Source organism: Pelophylax lessonae (genome assembly GCF_965119305.1).
Source record: "Pelophylax lessonae genome assembly, chromosome: 4".
NCBI lineage: Eukaryota > Metazoa > Chordata > Amphibia > Anura > Ranidae > Pelophylax > Pelophylax lessonae.
The window spans coordinates 71,908,808-71,936,301 of record NC_138771.1 but is presented as its reverse complement, the minus strand read 5'-3'; the positions used below and the strand labels follow the sequence as shown (position 1 = coordinate 71,936,301).

The 27,494-nt window shown below is 43.3% G+C and overlaps 1 protein-coding gene across 11 annotated transcripts in view; it reads left to right on the top strand.

The window, feature by feature from the left end:
- The window catches only part of PPIP5K1 (diphosphoinositol pentakisphosphate kinase 1), a 431,068-nt gene extending 425,176 nt beyond the window's left edge, over positions 1 to 5,892 (top strand). For all 11 annotated transcript variants that reach the window (XM_082257041.1, XM_082257040.1, XM_082257039.1 and 8 more), the window contains one exon: positions 4,974 to 5,892. In XM_082257041.1, coding sequence (XP_082113167.1) covers positions 4,974 to 5,449 — 476 coding nt within the window. In that variant the 3' untranslated portion in view covers positions 5,450 to 5,892. The remainder of the gene's footprint in view (positions 1 to 4,973) is intronic.
- Positions 5,893 to 27,494: the final 21,602 nt, after the last annotated feature.

Genomic DNA, 27,494 nt, shown 5'->3' with positions numbered 1-27,494 from the left:
CGGACTCTGGCCCAGGATCTGTACTCCCTGGCAGGGTCTGCACTGGGAACAGTGTTCATGATTGCCCTTACCACGTAGATTCTGCCTGAAGGGCGGAGTTCCAATGCCGTGACTTGGTGAGGGGCAAGTCCCTCCTGCCCAGGGGGATCTGTTCGTCCAGCTGGCACAGGGGCTGTGATTTGTTTGCGATGCCACACTGGACGCGGTCTCCTTTTGTATGGGTCACCTGTCGGTTTCCGCGGTGGTGGTCCGGCGTATAGTGTTGGTCTGCGGATCAAACTTCTAAGAAGGCTTTAATGGATCTCCCTTTTCAGGGGGATCGCCTTTTTGGCGCTCCCCTGGATGACATTATATAAGGGTCTCTCTGGGGGAAGAGTGCCTTTTCTTCTACAGGCTAACAGGGGTAAGGGCCTTCGTTACAGACGGGGTCCCTCCTTTTCCGCTCTCAAACTGTTTCTCGTCCCTCGAGGACAGTCGATGTGGCGAAGTCCTTCAAGACTTCCTCGGGTGGTTCCAAACGACCCTGCCCTGGCGAACAAGAGATCGTTTTTTTTTCAGACCTGCGGACAAGGCCTATTCGACCTGAAGGTGCGTCCTCACCCATTTATGGGGTGGGGGGACATTTTGTCGCTTCTTGGACCTGCGGCTGGCCCGGTTCCCATGCAGCTAGGTTCAGGAGGTCTTGCTGTCCGGTTGCAAGATCGACTTTTGATCCGTTTTTTCCGGCAAGGTTTTCCCTTCCAATGTACGGCTGTCCCCGGATTGCTTGCAGGCGCTCTGTGGAGCAGTTCAGGCTTTGGTTCAACAAGCCGGACCTACTGGCCCTTTGATGGTTCCGTACAGATCAAAAATTCAAGATGGTATCGGTTCGCACGATGGTGGCTTCCCTACATCAGGGCGATTCCTAGCCCCCATAGATCTCAAGATGCCTACCTTCACATCCCGTTATGTTCAGGACACCAACGGTTTCTCAGTTTTTGCTGTGGGGAAGGCTCTCTGCCAGTTTGTTACCCCTTGGTCTCGCCTCTGCTCCTCGGGTCTTCCCAAGTGTGTTGGCTCTGGTCCTGGCGGTGTTGCGGCAGAGGGGTGTGTCAGTCCTAGTTTCCTGGCCAATCTGCTTCTCTGTGTGGTGTCCCCTACAATGCTGACAACGCAGTTGGGAGTCACCATGAGAACTCTGGAGGAGTTCCGGTGGGTTCTGAACCTTCAGAAGTCACCCCTGGTCCCTTCCATGAGACTGGACTATCTGGGCCTGACTTTGGACTCGTCCTCAGTCAAGGTGTCTTTTCCTTTGGGGGAAAAAACTCTTGAAACTTCGGACTGCGGTTCAGCTGTTGCTGTCCCGCACATGGTCATCCCTTCGGACCTGCATACGAGTTCTGGGACTGATGGTGTCGTATTTCGAGACGGTCCCTTTCGCTCAATTCCTCTCGGGGATCCCCCAGATGGCTATCCTTCTCGAATGGGACTAGAATCCAAACTCTCTGGATTCGGATTCGGCTGAGCCATCTGACCAGGGAGTCTTTATATGGAATCCTTCCTCCCCTTTTTACTGGACAATTGTCACCGCAGATGCAAGCCTGTCCAGTTTGGTAGGAGTCCTTGGCAGGTTCTCTGTTTCGGGAGTATGGTCCCTGGAGGATCCAGGTTACCAATCAATGTCCTGGAGCTGAGAGCGATCCAGCTTTGCCTAGTTCACTGGATCGGGCACCTGCAGCTGTCAGGTGCACGTTCATTCGACTATGCCATGACTGTGGCTTATGTCATTCACCAAGGGGGCACCAATGGTGTCCTTGCGGCCTTGGAAGTGACAATTCTTCGCTGGGCAGAACGCTTTTTTTCCAGCTCTCTCCGCTGTTCCCTTTCCCGGCGTGGAAACATTGGCAGGCGGATTTCTTCAGTCGACAAGCCTTGGATGCAGGGGAATGGTCCCTTTACCTGGAGGCATTTCAGCAGTTGTGCCTTAGTTGGGGGCACTCCAGACGTGGACCTTTTGGCGTCACATCTACTGGATAGTGCTGAGGTTTTTGGCCCGCTCCCAGGACCCTCTGGCGGGTGCTTTGGTGGCACCATGGGTTCTGTCATAGGCACGAGAATTCGCTAAGTTGAACTTGAACAATGCCGAGAAGTTTAGCGTGGTCACCTGCGCAAGGCTGACGCCGGCATGGTCATGTGAGAGTGCTCACAGATGGGCCAAGGTCAGTATCAGATGCTGTCTGCCTTTCCTCCTCTCAAATTGCTGCCAAGAATTCTACGCAGGATCGAGGCGGAAGGGATTCCGGTCTTTCTCGTGGCTCTGGACTGGCCTCACCGAGCTTGGTACACCGACCTGGTCAGGCTAGCCGCAGACGCTCCTTGGAGAATTCCTCTCAGGGAGGAGTTATTGTCTCCAAGGCCAATCTCCCATCTGACTTTGCGGTCGCTGGCTTTGCCAGCTTGGCTGTTAAAAGCCAGGTGCTGAAGGACAGGGGATTGTCTGCTTCAGTGATTCCCACCTTGCTTAAAGCGTGGGAAGCGACTTCTAGGATGGTTTTTCCTCATACGAGAAAGTCATATATTGCATGGTGTGAGTCTCCTTGGGCTCCCCCTCGCTCTTACTCGGTGGCCCGAATCTTGGCTTCCTTCAACAGGGAGTTGATCAAAAGTTGGCCTAGAGTACTGTCAAGGGTCAGGTTTCGGCTTTGCCAATTTTCTTCCAAAGGCCGTTGGCCGCCCGTTTTCTGGTGCGTAACTTCCTCCAGGGGGTGCTACACTTGGTACTTCCGGTGCGACCTCTGTCACCAACTGGGGACCTTGATTTGGTGCAGTCGGTTCTTCAAGAACCTCTGTTTGCGAGTACTTGTGGGTATCCCCTGCCTACCTTATTATAGAAGGTGGCCTTTTTGGTTGCTGTCACTCTGTGTGCAGGGTGTCGGCACTGGCGACTTGTCCTGTCGTTCTCCCTATTTGTTGGTTCATGGAGCCAAGTGGTACTTCGTCCTGATCCATCCTTCCCTCCGAAGGGGGTTTCTGGTGTTCACTTGCATGAGGACATTGTATTACCATCTTGTGTCCTAAGTCCTCACATCCTAAGGAATGTGCGTTGGATACTCTGGATAGACTTCGGGCACTCAAGGTGTACTTGGCGACTACTGCGTCTTTTCGTGAGTCAGGTTCAATCTCTGTACTTGCAATTCGCCCAAGAACAGGGCTGCCTGCACCTGCTGCGAACATTTCCAGAAGGATCAGACAGTCGGTGGTGCAGGCTTATTTAATTAAGGGTCAAGTACTACCTTTCCCTGTTTTGGCGCATTCTACTCGGGTGCCTGGTGCTTCCTGGGCTTTTCGCCATACAGGCACCTGTGCTTCAGGTTGCAAAACGGTTACCTGGGCCTATGGCCACACCACCCTGAATGCGCCCGCTCTTGTCTGATCTCGGAAGCTGGGCTGGGTCGGGCCTGGTTAGTACTTCATCTGTTCACACCTTTAGCAAATTTTATGAGGTGAATGTGCTGACTCTTTTGGCCGCTTGTTTTTGCTGGTTGCTGTCTGGAGAGCTTTTGGCCTTCCTTGAGGGTGTTTACGGTTTGTTTCAGGTGGGCCTCATCCTTTGTTCTGATGAGTCTTATGTTGCCTGGTCAGCTATGTTTAGCCTTGGGGACTTTTTCTTTTCTGCTGTTCCCACCCCTCATTTTATGGCACAGAAGAAAGAAAATGGCCTCTGCCCCCACCTATAACTGGCTTTGGGACGTCCCTACTGATATGGATGAGAGAACTGCGTCTGTCGATGAACGATAGAGAAAACTGGATTTTTGACTTACTGTAAAATCCTTTTCTCTTAAGTTCATTGATGGACGCAGTACCTGCCCCTCTATTTGAGTTGGGTTGGTGTTACTTTCTGACACTGCTTTGATACAAAACTGACATCCTATGCAGGAAGTGAGAGGGTGTACCCTCTGGGACTGCCCATAGGCATAGCCAGAACTTTTTTTCTGCCTAGTGTCCTACTCCTGTAGGGGGCAATATAACCCTACTGATATGGATCAAAGAACTGCGTCCGTCAATGAACTTAAGAGAAAAGGATTTTACAGTAAGTCAAAAATCCATATTTTTTTTTACTAGGAGCCTGCAAAGCATTGCACCTACAATCAGCAGATCGCGGGTGCAATGCAGGACTCCTGCAGACTGTGAGTGTAAGCTGTCTGCCTGTTCCTCGTAAGGGCAGGCAGTTACACAATGACAGGAAGAAACAATGAACTACCTAGAGCAACAGTGCTCTGGTAGTTGATTGAGAACTACAAGCCAACAGCCGCAAAGGCTGTCTGTACTTATAGTTCTCCTATTCGCAGAACTCTGTGAATGAATTATGTGGCCAGGTGGGCAGAGACCCGCACAGCCGTTTTTTAAAAAATGTTTTATTGTGACTCAATGTCACTAGAGGTGGCGGGCCAGGGAAAAGCTGCTGCAGTGGGAACATGTCATGTTCCACCCTAAAAACAGGTGAAATCTGTAACATGTTCCCAAAGGTGAACTTATCCTTTAAGGTATTTTTGGAACAGTGCCCAACAATTCCAACTTCATAGAGCTGTCCTCCTCCTTCACATATTTAGGTTTTTTGCGTTAAACTTCAGGTGCTCTCTAAAGGAAAGTTTGCCTGGATTTAGGAGCTTGCCTGGCAAAAGTGCACATTCACAGAAACTATTACTTAAACATGTTGACTCTGAGCTGGTGATTAAGTATAACACTATTCATCTGATAAAGCTGTGTTTCTTAAAATAAGTTAAAAATTGTCTCCAGTTGCCAGCTACTGTCAATGTTTGGAGAAGTGCAGACCCCCCCTAATCTGTAAAAAGAGTGAACGCACACTACTAGTTCAAATCAAGTTTTCGCACTTTGAGGTTGTGCCTAATGTATTTCTGTGTGTTATTTTATAACCAAGCAACTTTGTATTTTTTCATTCAATTTTAACAAAGCTTTTGTCTTGCCATTTGTAGACAGCAGTGGACCTTCCAGCACTGTGTCAAGTGCCGGTCCTTCATCTCCAACTACTCTAGATCTCTCATCACGTTTCAATTTCAATGATAAGACTTCACTAACTGAGGAGCAGAGACGAAAATTGAATCTTGATGACGACCTTCAACCAAATCAGATACAAACCGAGGAGACTTCTAGCAGTCAGGAAGCATGGCAGGACTCGCCTCCAGTGGAAGAACCATTGAGTCAGGACCCTACCTACCTAGCACAGCAGTCTCTGTGTGATCTGGCACCAACATCACAACCCTACATGGAAGAAGAAGTGATTGTTGGCATAGAAGCACCAGGCTACCCTTCCTTGCCGTTTCCACAACCTAGAAGTGAAACTGCTGCAACAGGGAGCATGGTCTTTGAAAACCTGATACATCAGAGGTCGGTACTGGATGAACAAATGCTAACAGAATTATCTTTACATGGACAGGAAACGTCATTGTAGGCCATAGGTGCAATAATAAAAGGCTGAGCATTTGTTGAAGGATCTACAAACCACTTACAAACTCTCTGCCAGCGTAAACGCTGGTTTTTACCCAAGAGAACTGCCAGGGTATTTACACTGTAGTATTCAAAGTTTGTGTTCCATTATACCAACTTGGTAAAAACAATTCTCCATATGCCTACTGAACATGTATAATTTTAGATGGAGGATTATTTATTCATCACCAATTTATATTTACCATTCTTTGCAACAAAATGAAGATGCATATTCTTCGAAATAACTGGACTCAAATATCAGTAATGAGTTTGGTATTCTGCAGATAATGGAATACTGGTAGTCAGTTCATACGGGCAACCACTGCGCAATGAGCCTTCAACAATTATGAATCCATCCTGCTGTTTTGAATATTGTTACATATTTAGGATTAACAGAGTAGATGTAACAAATTACTTTGTTCAAACAAATTTCCCATGTGGAAGTTTGCCAGTCCACACACTCTGAAGGGAATGTATTAAGATATTGTCCAGGAAATAGGTTTTATTTTTGCATTACAAAGTCCATACCAGCAACTATTATTGAAGATTTTATCATAGAATATTCTCAGTCTCAGAATTAACTTTATCTCAAGTCTCACTTGTCAGATGTCTTGGATAGAAATTGACATGAATATGCTAGTGGCGCAAAGGACAAGACAATCTGTGCAGCTGGATCCTGGTCCCATGGTTACTCTTGTAGCGAATTAAGAGGATCTATCTTTTCAGTAAAATGTTATTGGAACACAAAAAGAGGGTCTTTCAACCACAGACTTCTTTTAATTTGTTGGTGCTTTTAATGCACTAACATTTTTAAATTCTTAATGCTTGTAATGTATTTGGCCCACCAGCACTAAAGATTTAGGAGTAATATGTTTGAAGACATCAATGGATGTAGGTGCACAGTTTTCAAATGCCTGAATGATGATGGTTTCTTGCAGATACAGTTTTTCATTTTGCAGTAATGGTATCGTAAACCTACCAAATACAGTAAGTGCTGTACTTATGTAGTTCCAATCCTACCATGAACGTGGTGTACCACAACCATGTAAGTGTTGGTTTCTTAAATTGTTGGGTGCCATCTGGACCTCTTTATACTGCCATAGGGGGTTTAGTCACCACTGTTTTTGGAACTCTTTTCTCTACAGGTGACACTGGGTAATTGACCAATAACCCTCCTGTTTGTTTGTGTTTACATCCTGCTCCATTGCTTGCACAAGTTAGTTTGCAGGAAAACAAGAGCTTAGGTTTTTATCAATGGGATCTAGTCCTATTCTTTCTGTTGTCATCATACTCTGCACTGAATAGACTGTAAATTAGTTTAAAAAAAAGGAAATACAGTCCGGCAACTAAAGATCCACTTCATATTTTTTTATCTGGTGTCTCAAGCTAATGTTTGGTAACTGTATGTCCCTGCTGCTGACATTTTGTACTATGTACTAAAACAAGTATACCATTAAACAAATCAACATAAGACAGATTACTGACATTATGCTAACATTACCCACTGACCTCTCACGTAGTCCAGATTTAATTTCTGGTTGCTAGGAGAAGCAGACCAGCAAGACTAACTGTTTCTTTTGCAAAGCATTATGTACTGTCCTGGAAAGAAAGGGTTTTATTAATTTGCACTTGTTCTTAACGGTACAGATTGTGCCAGAAAGCTGTTAAAAATAATTGTGAAAGAAGGTATTTATAACCTTGGGTATATTCCTTTTATTCTGGCTAGAAGACTGTATGTAGAATATACTACCATGGGTGTCACTTGTTTGGACACTGAAATTCTATATTAATCAGAAAATAGCAGCTAAGGCTTTATTTTTTGTATAACTATTAAACTTTACAGGGTCTATTTTAGTCCTGTAGGATACTTGAAGATACACAATGCAGTAAGGATATTTTGCTTAAAGTGATTCGCTTACAGGACAAAAGTTAAATGTAGGTGCCAAAAGGAAATAAAATTTTATAGCAGATATTTTAATGTCTTGTGTAGATTTGTAAGAAACTGAAAATAATCATCAGCAGTTTGAAATATAAGCAGTGGATGTACAGTTTGTGGAACCGCTGCAGTATATGCAGATAATGGAATAAGGTTTGTTCTGCTCTCCACTCTAGTTTTTCCACAGCTTTTGTAAACTATTGATTATCTTTTGTAACTAAATCTATATTTTCCACTTCTTTGATTGGTTGCTTGTGGAAAAAATGGAGTTTGAAGACTGACGGAAATATTTTGGTTTTGATTATTTAATGTTACTGTAAATAATATTAATTACTGTGGAAAACAAAAATGGGGGATCCGGCAGAAATAAATACGTTTTACCGATTTTCTTATTCACAATGTTCACAGAATACCTTTAGCTGTCACTTTTAGAGGGTCAATGTAACATCTGTATAGTTAACAGAAGCTTTTGGAAGAACTTCAAATGAAAGCTGTCAGGACAGAAATGTAGCAACTGCCATTGCTGACTTGTTTTTGATTGTACAGTTGCCAGGCTGTCAACCTTATTCTTGCTGTTGCTACTTGGTGAGTCGCTGGCCTTGAACAAGCATGCTGGTAAGGGAAGTGTTGATATACCCTATAGCAGTGATGGCAAACCTTGGCATCCCAGATATTTTGGAACTACATTTTCAATGATGCCCAACTACACTGCAGAGTGCATAAGCATAATGGGAAACATAGTTCCAAAACATCTAGGGTGCCAAGGTTCGCCATCACTGCCCTGTAGTAATGAAATAAAGGTCAAAGCTCCAGTGCTTTAAAAAACAATTTGCCAGTAACTGCGTACTTTTATTTGGAGAGTTCCTATCAAGCTGTTGGAATGTGGTCATGGAGCTGAATAGGATTTGTACATTATATAAACTTCAGACCACTTTACCAGTAATGCATAGCAGAGTTTTGTTTTTACTCTTTAGAAATGTAAAGTACTGTATAGCAAGAGAACTGCTATCTATTACAATGTTATGTTCTCATACCTGACTGGTCCTTTTCACACTGGTGTACCTCAGAACCACAGATAAAGGTGCCTTGTGGTTCTAAAACTGTTTTTGGAGCACTGGAATGCATTTTTCCAAAGCCTTCCTCCTTCTAGCTGTCCCTATGCTGTGTATATGTGTCACAGAAATGAATGATTTTTTTTTCTGCTGTAATGGCATTTCCATGTGCTCCTGATTAATGCCTTGGTGTGAATTCGACCTTAAACGGGGCTTCTGGTTTTGATTTGGTGAAATATAATTTTATATACAAATGTACGTTTTACCCAGCATTTTAAAACCTTAAATTTTTTTTCTGTTAATTTCTATTTTCTGTGCCGTTATTTAAATGATTCATGGTGACGAATGCAAAAAATAAAAAATAATGAAAAACAAATGGTTTATTAAACCGGAAGCCCTAAAATTAGGAACTGGGGAGGCAAGTTGTGAGTGCAAAAGTATTACTGCATTGGATGTGTAAAAGGAAGATGATATTTTTCAAATCTTTTAAACCTGTAACAAAAATTCTATATTGTATACACGTATATATCTATGTAGAACAAGCAGCTCTCTAATTTAATTATTTATCAAAACTGTTTGGACCATGTACCACTGTGCTGAATACAAGTTATTCATGTCCACTGTTATGCTCTTGCTATCGCTCTCTTTGCATTAGTGATTAGTGGGTTGTTTATAGGTAAACCCCTAATTGTAATTGAGACTCAAACACCCGCAGGACATGCTGTTTTTGTAGTTCATTGTACATGTTGTGGGGTTTATGTGGAGTTGTTTGTCACTTTTTATTATACTACTGTTTCTAAATGTTTTGCTAGTGTAAGTGGAAGATTTACATATTTTGTACTTTATTCTTCAGTACTGTTTGAAACTCTATTTATTAACAAATTCCAAATATATAGGGAAACCAGGGGAAATATGAAAAAAGTTAATCAATTTGCTAACATTCTATATCAAGTCATTCACATTTTCTTATTTAATATTAATCTGGTAGTTTGCCCTAGAACTATTTATTGAACATTAAGCCATATACCAGATGTACCTTAAATGCATAGCACCATATTTGACTTCTGACCACGTTGTAGTTGTCCAGCAATCAGTGTCATCAAACTACTGGCTATTACCAGCAAAACCATGCAACTCACTTGGGTTGATTTACTAAAGTCAAATAGACTGTGCACTTTTGCAAGTGCAGTTGCTCCAGAGGTTAGTAAATAAGGTAACACTTCACTTTACAAAGAATACCCAGTAAAATGCAAGTAAAATTTAAAAAAAAAAATATTTTTGCTTGCACATAATGAAGTGATGGAAATCAGCAGAGCTTTACCACATTTATAAAGCTCTAGAGCAAATGCACTTGCAGATTGCAACTGCACTTTCAAAGTACACAGTCTATTTGCCTTAAGTAAGAAAAATTGTAAAAAAAATTGTGTCACTCTCATGCTTTCTACATCTTTGACAGCATCAGGTCACAGAGAAAGCACGTTCAAGGAGTTTCTAGTAAGCTTTGTAACCAAAAAACAAATAGTATGAGTTCCATGGTATCACTGGTAATATCGGCAGTTTTCCAATGCTGATTTCTTGATAACTGGAGTACAGAGTGAAATCAAACATGATACTATACATTTATCAAGGTACACCTGTTTTATTGCAGTGTAATATTTTTTCAGTAATTACGTGGTGAACTTCCACTTTAAGAACCCCTCCAGCTGTATTTGTGTTCACACTCTGCTACCTAAAGAGTTTTTTAGCTGCGACCTAATTTTTACGTGCTTTGATTTATTGAAACAAGCAAATCTCGTCTTGACAACCCTACATAATGCAGTAGGTCTAACAGTTGTGGTATGATTGGCTGCCTTAACAAAAGGCATATCAATACACAATAAATGCTGTGCTCTGTGAATGCTAAATGACTGTACAATCAGAATATAACAATAATAAAATAATATTAAAAAGTGCATAAATATAGTGAAATATTGTCCAACATAAACGTGCAATCACCATATAACAACGAAAGAGTCCATGCAATTGATTGCTTGAAACGAAAATATAAAGCAAGAACAAATTGGCCCCATAAAAGATGATAAGGGAGTTTTGGCCACAGAGGACAGGGAAAAGGCAGTAGTGTTAAATAATTTCTTCTCTTCAGTCTTCACAAAAGAATTGGGGGGCTACACTAACCCAGCTTCTAAGGCCAAGCTAAATAACACACCTCAGGAAGTACCGCCATGGCTAACAGAGGATAGACTTAGAACTAAACTAGAGAAACTTAACATAAATAAATCACCGGGACTGCATGGCTTGCACCCGAGGGTTCCTAAAGAGCTCAGCCAGGTGATTGCCAGACCATTATTCTTGATCTTTAAGGATAGCTTACAGACGGATATGGTGCCAGCTGATTGGAAAAAAGCCAACGTGGTACCAATATTTAAAAAGGGGCCGAGATATATCCCGGGTAACTATAGGCCGGTCAGATTAACATCAGTAGTCTTCAAGATTTTGGAGGGGATGTTAAGGGACCACATACAAGACTTCAGTAATGAAAATGGTATTATTAGTAGTAATCAGCATAGATTCATGAAAAATCGTTCTTGCCAAACCAATCTATTAACCTTCTATGATGAAGTGAGCTGCCACCTAGATATGGATGTGGTGTACCTGGACTTTGCAAAGGCCTTTGACACCGTTCCCCACAAACGCTTACTGTTCAAACTAAGGAAGGTAGGTATGGACCATAAGGTGAGTACCTGGATAGAGAACTGGCTCCAGGGGAGGTTGCAAAGGGTGGTGATTAATGGGGAATACTCAGATTGGGTGGGTGTGGAAAGCGGGGTCCCCCATGGTTCTGTCCTGGGGCCAATCCTGTTTAATTTATTCATAAATGATCTAGAGGAGGGGATATTGAGTAAAATCTCAGTATTTGCGGATGATACTAAAGTAAGCATGCCAATATCTTCTGGGCAGGATGTGGAAACCTTACAAGCCGACCCGAACAAAATAATGGGGTGGGCAACTACATGACAGATGAGGTTTATTGTTGAAAAATGTAAAGTAATGCACTTGGGTGCCAGAAACCAGAAAGCAAGCTACTCACTGGGGGGGGGGGCTCTGGGTGAGTCTAGGATGGAAAAGGACCTGGGGGTACTGGTAGACAACAGGCTTGGCAGTGGCATGCAATGCCAAGCCGCGGCAAGCAAAGCCAACAGAATACTGGGATGTATAAAAAAGAGGATTCACTCCAGAAATAAAGAGATTATTCTCCCACTCTACAAGACTCTGGTCCAGCCACATCTGGAGTATGCTGTCCAGTTCTGGGCACCGATCCTCAGGAAGGATGTGCTGAAACTGGAGAAAGTCCAGAGAAGGGCAACAAAAATAATTAGGGGAATGGAGGACATCAGCTATGAGGAAAGACTACAAGCACTGAACTTATTCTCTCTGGAGAAGAGACGATTGAGGGGGGATATGATATCAATGTACAAATACTGTACTGGCAACCCTAGCATATGGAAAAACCTATTCAGAGAAAGGGAATACAATAAGACACGTGGCCACTAACTAAAGCTAGAGGAAAGGCGGTTTAACCTTAAAATACGCAGGGGGTTCTTCACTGTAAGAGCAGTAAGGATGTGGAATTCTCTTCCGCAAACCGTCATATCAGCAGGGAGCATTGATAGTTTCAAAAAACTATTAGATGGGCACCTTAAAGACCACAACATACAGGGGTATACAATGTACGGTTAACAGCAAACACACACACACATCATAGGTTGAACTGGATGGACTAATGTCTTTTTTCAACCTCACTAACTATGTAACTATGTGTGTTTGCTGTTAACCGTACATTGCATACCCCTGTATGTTGTGGTCTTTAAGGTGCCCATCTAATAGTTTTTTGAAACTATCGATGCTCCCTGCTGATACGACTGTTTGCGGAAGAGAATTCCACATCCTTACTGCTCTGACAGTGAAGAACCCCCTACGTACTCTAAGGTTAAACTGCCTTTCCTCTAGTTTTAGTGAGTGGCCATGTGTCTTATTGTATTCCCTTTCTCTGAGTAGTTTGTTCCTTATGCTAGGGTCGCCAGTACAGTATAAACTGCCTCTCCAGAATCGCGCAGCCCCTGCCAAAAGAAGAGATTACTTGTCTAAGTTTGTGAAGGCAAAAAAATGTTCTTGTTGCTTATTGAAATTCTTTCCTACATCCCTCTATTCCAAATTAAAAACTGTAAACCTTAAAGCAAAAATGAATAAAATATTGTCTTACCCTGCACACATTAAGTAAGCACATTTTTTTATGTATTTCTTCTTGATTTAAAAAATGGCTGACATGCTGATAGATCATTTCCTAAATTCCAGCAGCATTATCATCTTTTTCCTACAGGGTAGGTGCATCACAGCCCAGGCAGTACATGATGGTCGTTTTCTGGGACTTGAGGAAGAAGTGACATGAAAGCCCCCTTGTGTAGACAATACCAGCCACTGCAGCACCAAATGTGAATAGAGCTAGTGTAATAATGCAACTGCTAATAAGACTGATAAAAAGAGGTTTTTATAACATTTTTGTGCCATTATTGCCCAAATATCAGTGTAGTGCTTAGCATGCAGTATATTGATATAATTTCTGTGTGCTAGTATTTACATACTTTAAATGGAGAAAATAACTGGTTAATATGAGCAACACGAACAGTACCTAAATTCAGCTACATGGTGCAGTGGGTGACTATTGGCACCACATCCCCAAACTTAGACAAATGCTTTAATAAATCCCTTAAATAAGGGTGGGACATAGGTAAAGGAGTTGGTAAAGCAAAAACAATACTTACTTTAAACATTCTTGATAATCAGCTTTTCTCTAGCGCTCATTGACAGACGTAGTCCTCGGTGATACACCACCTTCGGGTTATGTTGCCTCCACAGGAGCAGGACTAGACAGGAAATTAAAAAGCTCTGGCCACACCCCAGGGGCAGTCCCAGAGGGTATATCCTCTCTCTCTCTGCCTCAGCAAATCAGTTATTTTCTGTCTAGTTAGGAGTAAGGACCTAGATACCTTGCTGGGATCTTAGGTCCTGGCAAGAATTTTTTCTTAAAGGATTTTTTAGACAGCTTTTTTTCTCCAGTGTTCCTGTGAGATCTTCAAGCAAGAAAGCTGAACTGGGCGACGGGCTGGATGTTGAGATCCGGTGGTCACCCCAGTTCAGCCTACGAGCGCGTGCAGGCCATAGCTCCGCGCTGGGTCGGCCGCGACAAAGTCCCATTAAAGGACTGTCCACGCGAGTTAAACGTCTCGCTGAAACGCCAAAGACCATGAGTCACGGCGTCCGTATCGGTCGACAGCCCTCCCGCCCCGGTGGAGAGGGGTACTGTCAGGAGTTGGTGCCCGCCTGGTTCCGGTATGGTGAGTAGTATGTTCCCCCTTTCCCCCTGACGGGTTTTGTGGTGAACGCGGGCCCCTCTCTGTATGGTAAGATAGAGTCCCTTTCTATCCTACAACATGACACAGATCCTCCTACTTTGAGTGTGATTTTATGTGTGCAAAAAGCCAGGAGGCTTGGTTTGGGAGCTAACAATCTAATTGTATACATGTTTTAAAGATGTAATCTGTGGCATTCTGGGAATCTTATGGGTTAAGAATAAGCTACCTACCAGTCAGAAGCCACGGACATGTAGACTGCCTTCCTAATCAGATCTCCAGCTATTAGCAGGCCTCCCGAACGGCCATGCGGTCCGCCAGGGCCGGTACCGCCAACCACGCCATATCCCCATGCAGAGAGAGTGTTGTGTGCCCTGCAGCACACCGCTATTCAGTACGGGCCGCCGCCATTTTTTTTTTTGCTGGATCGCACGAGCCGCCATTTTGGCGTAGCCTCGTGTCTCCAGCATGGGGGCGGCCATGTTTGAGGTGATCCAAACACCTCGTGGAGCTTGGGGGAGGCGCCGGAAGGCGTACAGAGGGGCGGAGCCGCCTCCTTTTTTTCCTGGGCAGCCAGCCAAAAGACTTCCTGTTTGTCAAGACAGCGCTGTAACCTGTTGCAGTTAAACTCTGAGCATCAAGTGGTGAGCCTGGGGGTCTATCTCTCTCTCTCTCTCTCGATCGATAGGGATCCCTAGCAGGTAACACTAAGGGGCTTTTGTGGCGCTGGGGGTCGAAAAAAAAAAAAAAAAAGGTTTTATTTTTGAATTATATTATCCAGGAAGTAACTGGAATTATCATGGACCCTGCCACACATATTCCCCCACCTGTTTCCCTCGAGGGGGCCACGGGACCCGCCGGTGCACAGAGTATAGAGTCATTTACAGCAATTTTGGAGTCTATGGTGGCTCGGGTGGAGGCGGCCTGTCAGGGACGGGGGTCAAGGAAGCGACCCCCGCCTACCCCTATACCATCTGACACCTCTGACTCAGATTCAGAGGTGGTCACGGCAATTGCAGGTTCCTCTGCAAGGGCTGTTATCCCAGGTAAAGCCCCCTCAGACAGTGAGGAGGACGCTTCTTCTCCTGCTATTATTCAGGAAGAAGCATTGGTGGACGCACTAGTTGTGGCAGTGCAGGAAACCTTAAAACTTGAGGCTTTACCGGCAGAGGCAACTGAAACAGAGATTCCTTTTGGTACTAATAAGCCCATCAAGACGATGAAGGCTTTTCCTGTACCTAAATGTTTCGGTAATCAGATTAAAGGAGAATGGGAGCATTCTAAACGTACCTTTACTATTTCCAAGCGTATTGCTAGACGCTATCCGTTTGAGGAATCCATCATTAAGAAGTGGACGGTACCACCAGTCGTGGATCCGCCTATTTCCAGGCTGAATAAAGCCACGGTTATTCCAGTGGAGGACACTTCGTCCTTTAAGGATCCGGTGGATCGAAAGATGGAAGCAGAGTCCCGCACCATCTTCTCTCTGATAGGGTCAGCTTTTAGACCAGTAATTGTTATTGGTCTAGTTTCCCAGACACTTACGGAATGGGCGAAAATGGTACGCCAAGAACTTAGGGGAAAAGATATTCCCCAGGAGACATCTGATTTGATGGAACAGATTATACAAGGGCTACAGTTTATCTGTGACGCAGCCTTGGACACTACTCCCTTATTAGGGCATGCATCTAAGACAGCGGTGATCCTCAGACGTGTGCTGTGGTTAAAATGCTGGTCAGCTGACCTAGGTTCCAAAAAGACCTTGACTAATCTCCCTTTTCAGGGGAATCGTCTATTTGGGGCCAACCTAGATGAAATCATTAAGGATGCCACTGGGGGCAAGAGCACTTTTTTGCCACAGGCTGCTAAAGCTAAGGGACCTCGCAACAAGCGAGGGCCTTTCTTTATCGCCCATAAAGGGCGCCCGGCTGGTACTAGCGGGAAAGGCAAGACTCCTCCAGGAGGGTTCAAGAAGGGGACCAACCCAGCCAAACCCGAAGCAAAGGAGTACACAGCCTGAAGGTGCGCCCCCACCCGGTTTCAGGGTGGGGGGACGTTTTCACCGGTATTCAGGACATTAGATCGAGCATCAACCACTACTACCGGTGCGATTCTTCCCTTCCAACATTTAAGTACTACAGGAAGCGGTAGTTACCGTTCCCTGAATAGATCTTTTCCTTTACCTTTTCCCAAGATTAGTCCCGATACCTCACAGGAATCGGATCTGGTTGACCAGATAGGCCAAGTAGCCTCTAGTCGGGTGACTTCGGTCCCTGAGGTTCAACCAGAAAAGATCACCTTTCCTGATAACTATCAGGTATCTGATAAATGTGTGGGAACAGAAAACGACCAGACTTTCTCGGATGGTCGGGGCCAGATACCTCTAGGGACGCCTGGTTCAGATTCAATCAGCGCCAGTGGTCCTAGAAATTCTAGGCTGGCCTCCTCAAGCCGGCCTGGCCGACTTGGACATGTTAGTCGTACACGTTCCGTGGGAACTTCGTCTCAGGGAGTGTCTGTGGTCTCAAGGACCAATTTACCATCATGCTTTACAGTCGCTGGGTTTAATGGCCTGGCCATTGAGACCCAAGTACTGAAGGACAGAGGTTTGTCAGCTTCAGTCATTCCTACCCTTATTAAAGCAAGGAAAGCGACTTCCAGCAAAGTCTATTATCACACATGGAAAACTTATATTGCGTGGTGCGAATCTTTAGGATTTCCTCCACGTACCTATTCGGTGTCTCGAATATTGGCCTTTTTGCAACAAGGGGTTGAGCAGAAGCTAGCCTTGAGCACCATCAAGGGTCAAGTTTCAGCATTAGCAATCTTCTTTCAGAAGCCTTTAGCTACCAAATCCTTGGTGCGGAATTTCATCCAGGGGGTGCGGCACCTGGCTCCTCCAGTCCGCGCGCCCTTACCGCCTTGGGATCTTAATTTGGTTTTGTCGGTTCTACAGAAACCTCCCTTTGGAAACATCAGGGAGATTCCCTTGCTTACTTTATCCCAGAAGGTGGCCTTCTTGGTGGCTATTACTTCTGCTCGCAGGGTGTCAGAACTGGCTGCATTATCATGCCAGTCACCATACCTAGTGATTCATAGGGATAAGGTAGTACTTCATCCTAAGCCATCTTTTCTTCCCAAGGTGGTTTCAGATTTTCATCTGAATGAAGATATTGTACTACCTTCCTTGTGTCCTCAGCCCAAGCATCATCGGGAACATGCGTTGCATTCCTTAGATGTGGTTCGGGCAATCAGGGTATACCTGAAAGCTACGGAATCATTCCGTAAGACGGATTCACTTTTTGTGATCACGGATGGCCCCAGAAAGGGTTTGCCTGCATCTGCCGCGACCATTGCCAAATGGATTAGACAAACGGTGGTACAGGCTTATTCTATTAAGGGTCAGAGTCCTCCGTTCCCTGTTAGGGCGCACTCCACTCGAGCGCTCAGTACTTCCTGGGCCTTTCGCCATCAGGCGTCAGTGGTCCAGGTATGTAAGGCGGCCACCTGGTCGTCGGTACATACCTTTACAAAGTTCTATAAAATTGATGTGACGGCATCGGCGGATGCCTCATTTGGCCGCAAGGTTTTGCAGGCCGCAATTTGAGGAGACCGGTGGTCTACCTAGAGGGTTTTTTCTGTTTGAAAAAAAAATAAAAAATTTTTTCTCTTTTTTTGTTGAGTCTCATCATTAAGGATGAGCATTGTAAACTTCTAGTTGGCACCGGTTGGGCCTTCTAGATTGGGATTTGATTTCCATTTTCCCACCCCTCAGTTGTGATACTGCTCTGGGACGTCCCGAAGGTGGTGTATCACCGAGGACTACGTCTGTCAATGAGCGCTAGAGAAAAATGGATTTTTGTAAAATCTTACCGTAAAATCCTTTTCTCTTAGCTCATTGACAGACGTAGTCCCCGCCCCTCTGTTTTTTGAGTTGGGTTAAAATCTCTAAAGACTGCTTTTTCACATAACTGATTTGCTGAGGCAGAGAGAGAGAGGATATACCCTCTGGGACTGCCCCTGGGGTGTGGCCAGAGCTTTTTAATTTCCTGTCTAGTCCTGCTCCTGTGGAGGCAACATAACCCGAAGGTGGTGTATCACCGAGGACTACGTCTGTCAATGAGCTAAGAGAAAAGGATTTTACGGTAAGATTTTACAAAAATCCATTTTTTAAGTATTGCTCAACTCTGTGGATCTACCTATACTTTTTTCACCCAAATTTTATCCAGAATTCATTAATTTTTCCAATTGACTCCAATTATAAAAACATGTAAACTTTGTTTGAAATTTGTGTAAATCTTGTATATCACTGTAAAACATTTATAAACCGATCTCTATGTGTTGCACAATTTTCTAATAGTGATCAGGAAGGACAGTGACACCCTTAGGCAAAGTGAAATCTTCTTAGGCAAGGTTTGCATTTTTATTTGCTCCTCGTTTCTCTTGTGTCTAAAAAAACTGAAGAGAGATAACACAGCATGAGCCCTTCTCCTGTTTTCCCTCTTTATAGATGATGGAGGAACTGTTCATTAGATTTCCGGAGTGGCACTAAAAGTGCTTCCTCCGATGGTGCAGAGTGTATTTATTCCCCTGGTTATTAGCTGTGCATTTCTAAAACCTGTCAAACTGATATATGGAAGCTGTCGTTACTGACTTGAGGGTGTACGCACTGACATTAGAAAAGCATGTACAGTCACAGACAAAAGTATTGATACCCCTCCACTATTTTCCACAAAAATCCCAATTTGCTGTGAAATAAGTTGAAGGTACCTAGATTAAGCATCATTCTATATTATTTATTCTATAGTCAATGGAGAAGACACTTTACTTTATGATTTAGCATAATATTTAAAAATTAAAACAAATTAACATAAATTGACATATTATTGGTATCCCTAACCCAGGGCTTGACAAATTTGCTAGGAGCCAGTTTTTCTTTTTTTAAACTAACAAAGCTTCTGTTTAGAACATGTAACATGTTCCCAAAGGTGAACTTATCCTTTAAGCCTTTCACAGCCTTTGCACATGTTTAAAAAATAAATTTTAGGCCTGAAGATTACATAAAATCCCCAAACATTATATATTTCCTGAAAGCAGACACCCTACAGAATAAAATAGTAATAGTTCCAATTTTTTATGTCACGCGATATTACCGCAAAGGTCTAGGAAACACAACATTTCAGTAAAAAACACCATACAAGTTAATTTTAAGGGGCACAAAAATGCAATAAATTTCCTGGTTTTGGTAAAATGTAAAAGCCGAGGTTGCACCGAGTAAAAAGATACCCAACATGTCAAACCTTAAATTTGTGTGCTCCCGTGAATTGGTGACAAACTTTAGTACCCTTTATTTTCCATAAAAGCCGTGCGTATGACAAAAGGTCCCCTATGTGATGATTTTTTTGGTGACAGGTTCTCTTTAATGAGACATCCAGGGTCTGAAAGACCCTGGATGTCTCCCCTGTGCTCCACTGAATATATCGTTATGTAATGCAATGCACATTGCACTGCATTACTTTCTTTCACGGCCTTGATAGCTGGGGAAACTGGCAACGGGGGACCCAGAAGTGACGTCACTTGCAGGTCAACAATAAGAAGTGGAGGAGATCAGACGTGTGTTCGCTTTCCTCCCTCCCCTCTACCCGGCGGCACCTGCTATGCAGATGGGAAAACGGAGCCCAGGATACATAGCAGGGGGGTACGTACAGTCTTCAGACGGCAGCATGAAATTTCATGTCGCCATTGCGACCTGACCCCTGGGGTGTGTCGAGGCCTGCCCTAACCTTATATTTGGAAGCACACCCTTTGAAGTAATAACTCTGCAAACAAGCAATTTCTATGCCTCGTAATAAGACTCTGACATTTCTTATTTGACAATTTCCCATGCTTTTTTTAGGCAAATTGCTCTAGTTGTATTAGGCTTTGGTGGGCTCCTCCCAACTGTGAGTTTATCATTTTTCATAAATGTCCTATTGAATTCAGATTAGGACTCATAGCAGGCCACTATAGAATGGCCCATGGTCTGCGCTTCAACCATTCTTGGGCTTGCTTAATTTATGTTTTGTGTCAGTATCCTTCTGAATTCCATATTACTTATGATTTGCTCCAAAATGCCTTATTGGTCATATAGTGCCATGTACATATTCAAGGCATCTGGTGCCAGAGGCTGCAAAGCAACCCATACCATTACAGAAGCTCTCCCATATTTCACAGTAGGATGTTGCTGTTTTTCTACTTTAATATAATGCTGCTATCACTTGCCAAAAAGATCTACATATATTATCTGTCCCAACGAGCATTCTAGAAGAATGCTCTAGAAGAATGCAAACTACAGTATAGCTTTTTTCTGTGTGTCTTTTAGAAGCAGGGTTTTCTACTGTGGAGGCCACTTTCATTCAGATATGCAGCTTAGTATTGTTGTATTAGCATTAGAGGTGTGCCAGGATCAACTTTGCAGTTGTCCTTGGTTCTTTTTTTTTACCATTCACAATATCCTTCTGTTTAATCACAGGGATGTTTCTAATGGCCCCATGGACCTTTACCTGCTTGATAATATTAGAGACTATGGTCACACTAACTTTTTTCCAGTCCATGTTACTGTGCTGCACACAATTGCACAAAACACCTAAATGTGTACTTTTCCCCATTCATATAGGCTGGGTAACTGAAGACACCAATAATGCTAATTAAAGTGAATAGTTTTCTTAGACGATTGCAAAAATCCAATAGCGTCTTCTAATTTCTATGGCTACTTCTGTTTTATTATGTCATATATATGTTATAGTCATTACGTTTTATGAACAATAGAATAAAGAATAATGAATGACCTCTATCTGTCAGTATTAACTTATTTCACATTGAATTGTTATTCTTTGGGAAAAAGTGGAGTACCAATGCTTTGCTGCTGCAAATGTATATGTATCAGGTATCTGATACCTAGATAAGCACTGAAAGAAAAATAGGAATGACAACTCCATCACCCACGTCTTCATAAACAAGCTATCCATGGCAACACCTTTATTTCTGGAAGGTTACCTTTAAAGGGGAGGACATGTTGGCTGTTGCTGACCTCTACTTGTGAAAAAGCTGGTTTTCGTGCTATCATGCTAATCCAGTGTCTTCAATATTTTGAGTCACTGACCTGGAACAAGTATACAGATTATAATTTAAGACTAAACTATAATTTTTTAATCCACATGCTAGTTCCAGGCCATTTTTTTTTTTTTTTTAATTTTAAAGGCATTGAAGAGCATGGCAGATAGCAAACAGCAAATACTTTAAGATATAGTCAACTTGAGGAAGATAGGCTCCCTGCTGCTATACTTTTAATTGCTCAGCATTGTATTCTTGTTAAATGTTGCATGTCATTTCTAGCCTATGGAGGTTACCTGTGTCATGCTGAAGCCATACATAATGAATTCATAATTGTATGAAAGTGAGCTTCTAGATGTTTTTAAAATGTGTTGAAAATGGTTTTTAAATAATTGAAGACTATTTGTGTACTGAATGTTGTCCTGTCCTGCATTAGAAAATCTCATCACAAATGGTACAGTATTTCTTGCTAAAACCAAACTTAGTTTTTTTTGGTTTTTTTTTTTGTAACCATAGAAACATTCAAAAACTGCTTGCTACTTTGCAGCACATGTGTAAAAGCAATAAAGCTGTGTTTAAAAGAAAATGTAACGTTTCTCATGTCATATATGAACTTTTCCGCTGATTTCCACTTGAGCTTTGCAATCATTTATTTAAAAAAATAAGGTCTCTGACTCCGAACCAAAGTTGTCTATTTTCCAAGTGTGTTTGGAAATCAAAATTTCTGGATACTGTACTGATGTTGTGCTTTGTACAGTATATTCCAGCTTTTTAAATTTAAAGTGTTTGCAGTTTACATTTTTACTCACCTGATGCAGGAAGTAGATTCTCCTCAGACTGGGAGGAGGGATACTAGAGGGCACCCCATGTAATTTCTTTCAGACACAATGGCAAAAAGCTTTGCTGATATGTAGGCAGGCCCAGCACTGGTTTCCAGTGAGGAGGAGGGTTCACAATGGTCACAATGCCCTGCTACTCAATAATGAGATGAAGCAGCACTGTAGCCCATTAAGCTACAGAATTGAACAGGATGATAGCACCATAGTTGTTGTATTTGTCATGGTGACCGTTCTCACCAAAAGTGAAAGAATTCCAACATTTTTATTTGTCCCCAGAACAGGAACAGAGGCGGCTCTTTAATTAGGCAAAATAGGCAGATGCCGAAGGCCTCGCGCTCATTGGGGCCTCGCAGCCGCCTGATTTGCCTGAAGGAGGAAGGGGAGACACCAGCATCTGGAAGGATGGCGCTGGCTGCGGATGTGCGGGACCAAACTTCTCACGCCGGGACTCTGCACTAACATTGACTTGACTGACCCCCCCCCCTTTAGCTGCAAGAAGGGAGAACCGAGCCCGGGGTGAGTCACTGTCCCTCGGCCGCTCTGCACATGACAGGAGAGAAAGCCAGGGACCAATGAGCTGCAGGCTGCCGGTTTAACTGGTAGGTGAAGCCCCGCCCTCCACGTGTGTTGTGCTTTCACCCGGCAATACAGATGCTAGTTGTGATGGCGATCTGACGAGTTCAGGGATTATGGTGAGTCTAATGAAAGGATTATTGCACACTGACACAAGACTGCTCTGTCCATCGCAAGCCCCTGCATGCAAACAACTCCTCTTCTATGTGACCAGACCGACTCCTGGAGCCCACATACACACCGAAATCACATGTTATCCTGATCACACACAGGAATGCAGAACAAAAAGCATTCTTCTGTCTGCTCTCTCCCATCCCTCTCTTTCTTTCTCTCTCTCTTTCTCTCTCTCTCGCCCATCCCTCTCTCTCTCATCCATCTCTCTCGCTCTCTCTCTCTCTCATCCCTCCCTCTCTCTCTCCCACCCCTCTCTCTCTCTCTCTCTCTCCCACCCCTCTCTCTCTCTCTCTCTCCCGCCCCTCTCTCTCTCTCTCATCTCTCTCATCCCTCTCCCTCTCTCATCCCTCTCCCTCTCTCATCCCTCTCTCTCATCCCTCCCTCTCCCATCCCTCTCTCTCTCATCCCTCTCTCTCTCTCTCTCATCCCTCTCTCTCTCTCTCTCATCCCTCTCTTTCCCATCCCCCTCTCTCTTTCTTTCTCTCTCTCTCTCATCCCTTTCTCTCTCTCTCTCTTCCCTTTCTCTCTCTCTCTCTCTCTCATCCCTCTCTCTCTCATCCCCCTCTCTCTCTCTCTCTCTCTCTCTCTCATTCCCCCCCTCTCTCTCTCTCTCATCCCCCTCTCTCTCTCTCTCATCTCTCTCTCATTCCCCCCCTCTCTCTCTCTCTCTCATCCCCCTCTCTCTCTCTCATCCCTCTCTCTCTCATCCCTCTCTCTTTCTCTCCTATCCCTCTCTCTCTCTGTCATCCCTCTCTCTCATCCCTCTCTCTCTCTCATCCCTCTCTCTCTCTCTCTCATCCCCCTCTCTCTCTCTCTCATCCCCCTCTCTCTCATCCCTCTCTCTCTCTCATCTCTCTCTCTCATCCCTCTCTCTCTCTCATCCCTCTCTCTCTCTCTCATCCCTCTCTCTCTCTCTCATCCCCCTCTCTCTCTATCATCTCTCTCTCATCCCTCTCTCTCATCCCTCTCTCTCTCTCTCTCATCCCAGGTATAGGAAGTAAGTGACAATCACTATACAGAGGGAGCTTGTGTTGCAGTGCATGTCCCGGCGTGATATGATCCAATGACAAAGCTGGACTGGCCATGGGTGAATTGCCATCAGTTCATTGTACACTGTTCAGTGCAATGTATTATAAAATTGAATTGCTTGAATTATTTTGCCATTATGATCATGAGTGGGGCCTCATGTCTAAGTTTTGCCTAAGGCCTCACAAAGCCTACAGCCGCCTCTGAACAGGAATAGAGGGGAAATCTTCCAGCAAGGACACTAGTTTTGGTGACTACCATTGATTTTCTTTAGCTGAATTTCCTATGACCTCCTGTTGTGGCTATGGTACAGGAAGTGTGGAGAAATCTCCCAAGTGGGACACAGACGATGGGTTATAACCCTCCCTTACTCTAGCCACAATTTTAAAAAAAGTATCTTAATTGTACATAGGCTGGGTAGTCATAGACCCTTATTATAGGCTGCTACCTTCAGGTGAATGAACACTTGCAAAGCCCAGTAAGTCCCTGGGCGTACCCCTATAACCTTACCCCGCTCTGTGAGAAGTTTCTATAATTAACTAGATCTTATATACATGTAATTTTTTATTCAGCTCTTCACTGCTTTCTAATATAACAGTGGAAGCAGTACATCTGAATCAGTGTAAGCTCAGTAAAATTTTGGGCACTGGACCTGGACCCTATGCTGTAATGTTGCTGGATCCTGAATGGGTGTTCAGGTCAGCACTTGGTGCGGCACGTGTAGTTAGCAGCAGAATGCTTTACATGTCCATTCATATGTTCCCAGACCCAGAAGATCCCTTCGGGAGTATGCCTACCGTGATGGGTGATGCCAGGACCCATACAGAGACCAGCAAAAAGTGAAATGTGAAAAGGTAAGCAAGCCTTGTCTTAGGTGGATGACTAGGTGTTAGATCACACCGCAGGTTGCACTTGTACCACCACTTCCACTCAAAGTGTTCATAGATAAGAAGTAAAAGCTGGACTTTAATTGCACAACAAACTCTGGTATTAAAATATAATTATTTTATTTGAAAATACAAAAGATTAAAAATTGTTACATTAGTACTATCACACAATGCCTTAATAGACAAAAATACACATGACTGGTACCACCCTCAGCCCTCATAATTGGGTTAGAATCCCCCAAGAAGACAAAGCAAGAAAGAGCATAAGGGATAGGTCCTCAATTTCCCAATACCCAGTGGTAGCTGCTTAAACTGCCACTCAAAGCCCTTAAGATACTCAAGGGCTTCCTCCAACCCTATTGCCACTGGGATCACAAGGAATCTTTCCACAAGGGTGTGCATACTTCTCTGGGTATTTTTTGGCCATGCCAAAAAATTGGGAAATTTTTGTTAAACCACTTACGATGTTTCCTTTGCACCAGAGGAGGACCCTGGCCCTTGTTAACACACTGATCATTTCATCCGATTCCACCTCTGTAACAGGCACACAACAAGCTCCCTGTCTAAACAACAAAGATTTTTCTGCAACTATGTCAACATTTCTCAGACAGCTAACAGCTTTACTACAGCCATCCCTACCAAGACAGCAGGAAGCGCCAGGCTTCTTCACCTCCATATAGCCACACTTGATTCTCCTCCATCTTGTCATGCACCTCTGGGTACTAAGAGCCCTGCAAAGTCTAAAAAGACATTCCATATTCATGAACAAATATAATAGACAAGTTATAATAATTGGGTTTCTTCTTAAAAGATTTTTATCCCTCCAAAAATCATTACTGTGCTATATCCAGTTGTTAAAAAAAAAAAAAATCACTAAAAAGACTGTTCTGGTAGTAGACCCTGCCATCATAAATAAATATCTTACTGTGCCTATAACCTTCTTTTAATGATTCTGCAGACAGAAAAGTTGAGACACTTAAAGTGGTTGTAAATCCTTACATATACCCAATAAAAAAATTTCCAATAAACCAGCGCCACAACTCAAAAACGGTACCCCCCAATATTCCTAGGAGGGAGCATGCAACCAGTGCAACCCAGTGGATCCTGGTATCTTGAGAACTAACCTAAGTAAAACACTGCACAAAGCAACTCTCTCTGTGTGTCAGCAAAGAATTTCAGAATAAAGTTCAAACATCCACTAAATAGAATTCTATTGCTAAATATTGGAATTCTAGATAAGATAAGGTCACACATATATATATATATATATATATATATATACATATATATAAAATGTCCACATACAGTATATAAAGTCCACATGAACTTGTGTCCAGTATGTGAAAGACTAATGGAGGCTATCGCGGCACAGCCCATTGTCCCTTAATCAAGATGTCATCCGCAGAGCTCTGTTGATGCAACCCGACCATCCATGAGTCACTGACAGAAGGATGGGAAAACTCAGATGAGCAGTATACAATTATTTTTATTGAAAAATGTATCCACTTACATTAAAATGCAGGAGGTCAGGATGTTATGGCACATGGAGAGTATGTACCCGGCTAGCAAGCAAATACTAAGACAGCACTGGAGTGTATCAAACAATAATCAAGTCCATAAAATTTATCAGAAGTCCAAATGCATGACGCTCCATATAAATTAATACCTGTAGAATAATGCACTGGCGGCAGTCGACATCAGAGTAAAAGGAGGGGGAGAAGCGCCATCTAAGTGCAAAATGAAGATCAGAAAGTTTATTAACAATAGATTAACAGCACTCACAAAACGTCAGGTAAAAGTGTGCTCATCTAAAAGCTCAGTATCAGCTGCTCGTCTCTTTCCGGAATTCACCACTAGTGGTCTGGACAGCTGGAGATGGGCATGGGCACCCTGAGAGTCCAGGAAGCCCACGCCAAATAGTGTGGAACACACAGGCGGATGTGACGTCACCAGGAGGAAGAGAAAGCCGGATGTGTGTCAGGCTACACTCTTGGAGCCTCCAGCTCCTTCTACATGCATAATTGTACCTTGCTATGTGCAGCTTTATATGGAAAAAGGGAAAGCGGCCATGGGACTACAATGGTCAGCAGTAATAGACATGAATATAAATACAAATTATACAGAATTAACAGAAAAAAGGGAGCATATTCTAGACACCATGTACCTAATCTATATGCACTGTGTACAATTAAAAACAAGGTATAAAAAACAAAAATGTATGTGTGTGTATGTATGTATATATAATAAAAACAGACCTCAAACAGCAAAGTCTTCTCTTAGTAACTAAATGTATACTTGTACAAGGGATAATACTAGGTATGCGGTATGCATAAACATATTTGCATCATTAGTAAACAGTATTATCGGCACCCTATTTTGTGTACATGATATATTAAAGAGAAAAGAAGTATACATGTTGGATAAAACTGGTGTATAAACTTAAAAGTTTACTATAAGGTACTTATTATGAATGTAAACCACCCCCAAAGAACTTAACTAGTCCGAAATCCATAGTTATGGGTGACCATAAGGGTCCACTGTAAAGCATAATGTGTTACCTATAATGAATACTTATTTGCATCCAAAGGGAACCAGCAGGTAAGGTCTTGCACTGCAACAGATATATGTATCTCTGACTCACTATTTATAATTAAGTATGCACTTCAATCTCGTCCCCTGGGTGCTAGGGGACTTTATCCAGTATGTTTCTTGCTGGCATAAACGTTTGCCTCAGGTAGTGTTTTAGGAATGGCCTCAATGGCCCAGATCTTCAACCCATTGTTGGATTTCTTTTTTTTTAAATCAGAAAACGTCTTTATTGAGAGAAATTCACATCACAACGGTAAACAACATTACAGAGTTCAGTCAGAATAGCAAGAAATCACCATTACCATACATAACAAATACGTCACATTCCCCCCCGAATCAGGCAACCCCCAACAACAATGCCAGTCACAATATTACTGCCCTCCAATCCACCCCCAGTGCAACAAACAGCCATCCCACAGCAACCCCAACTCATC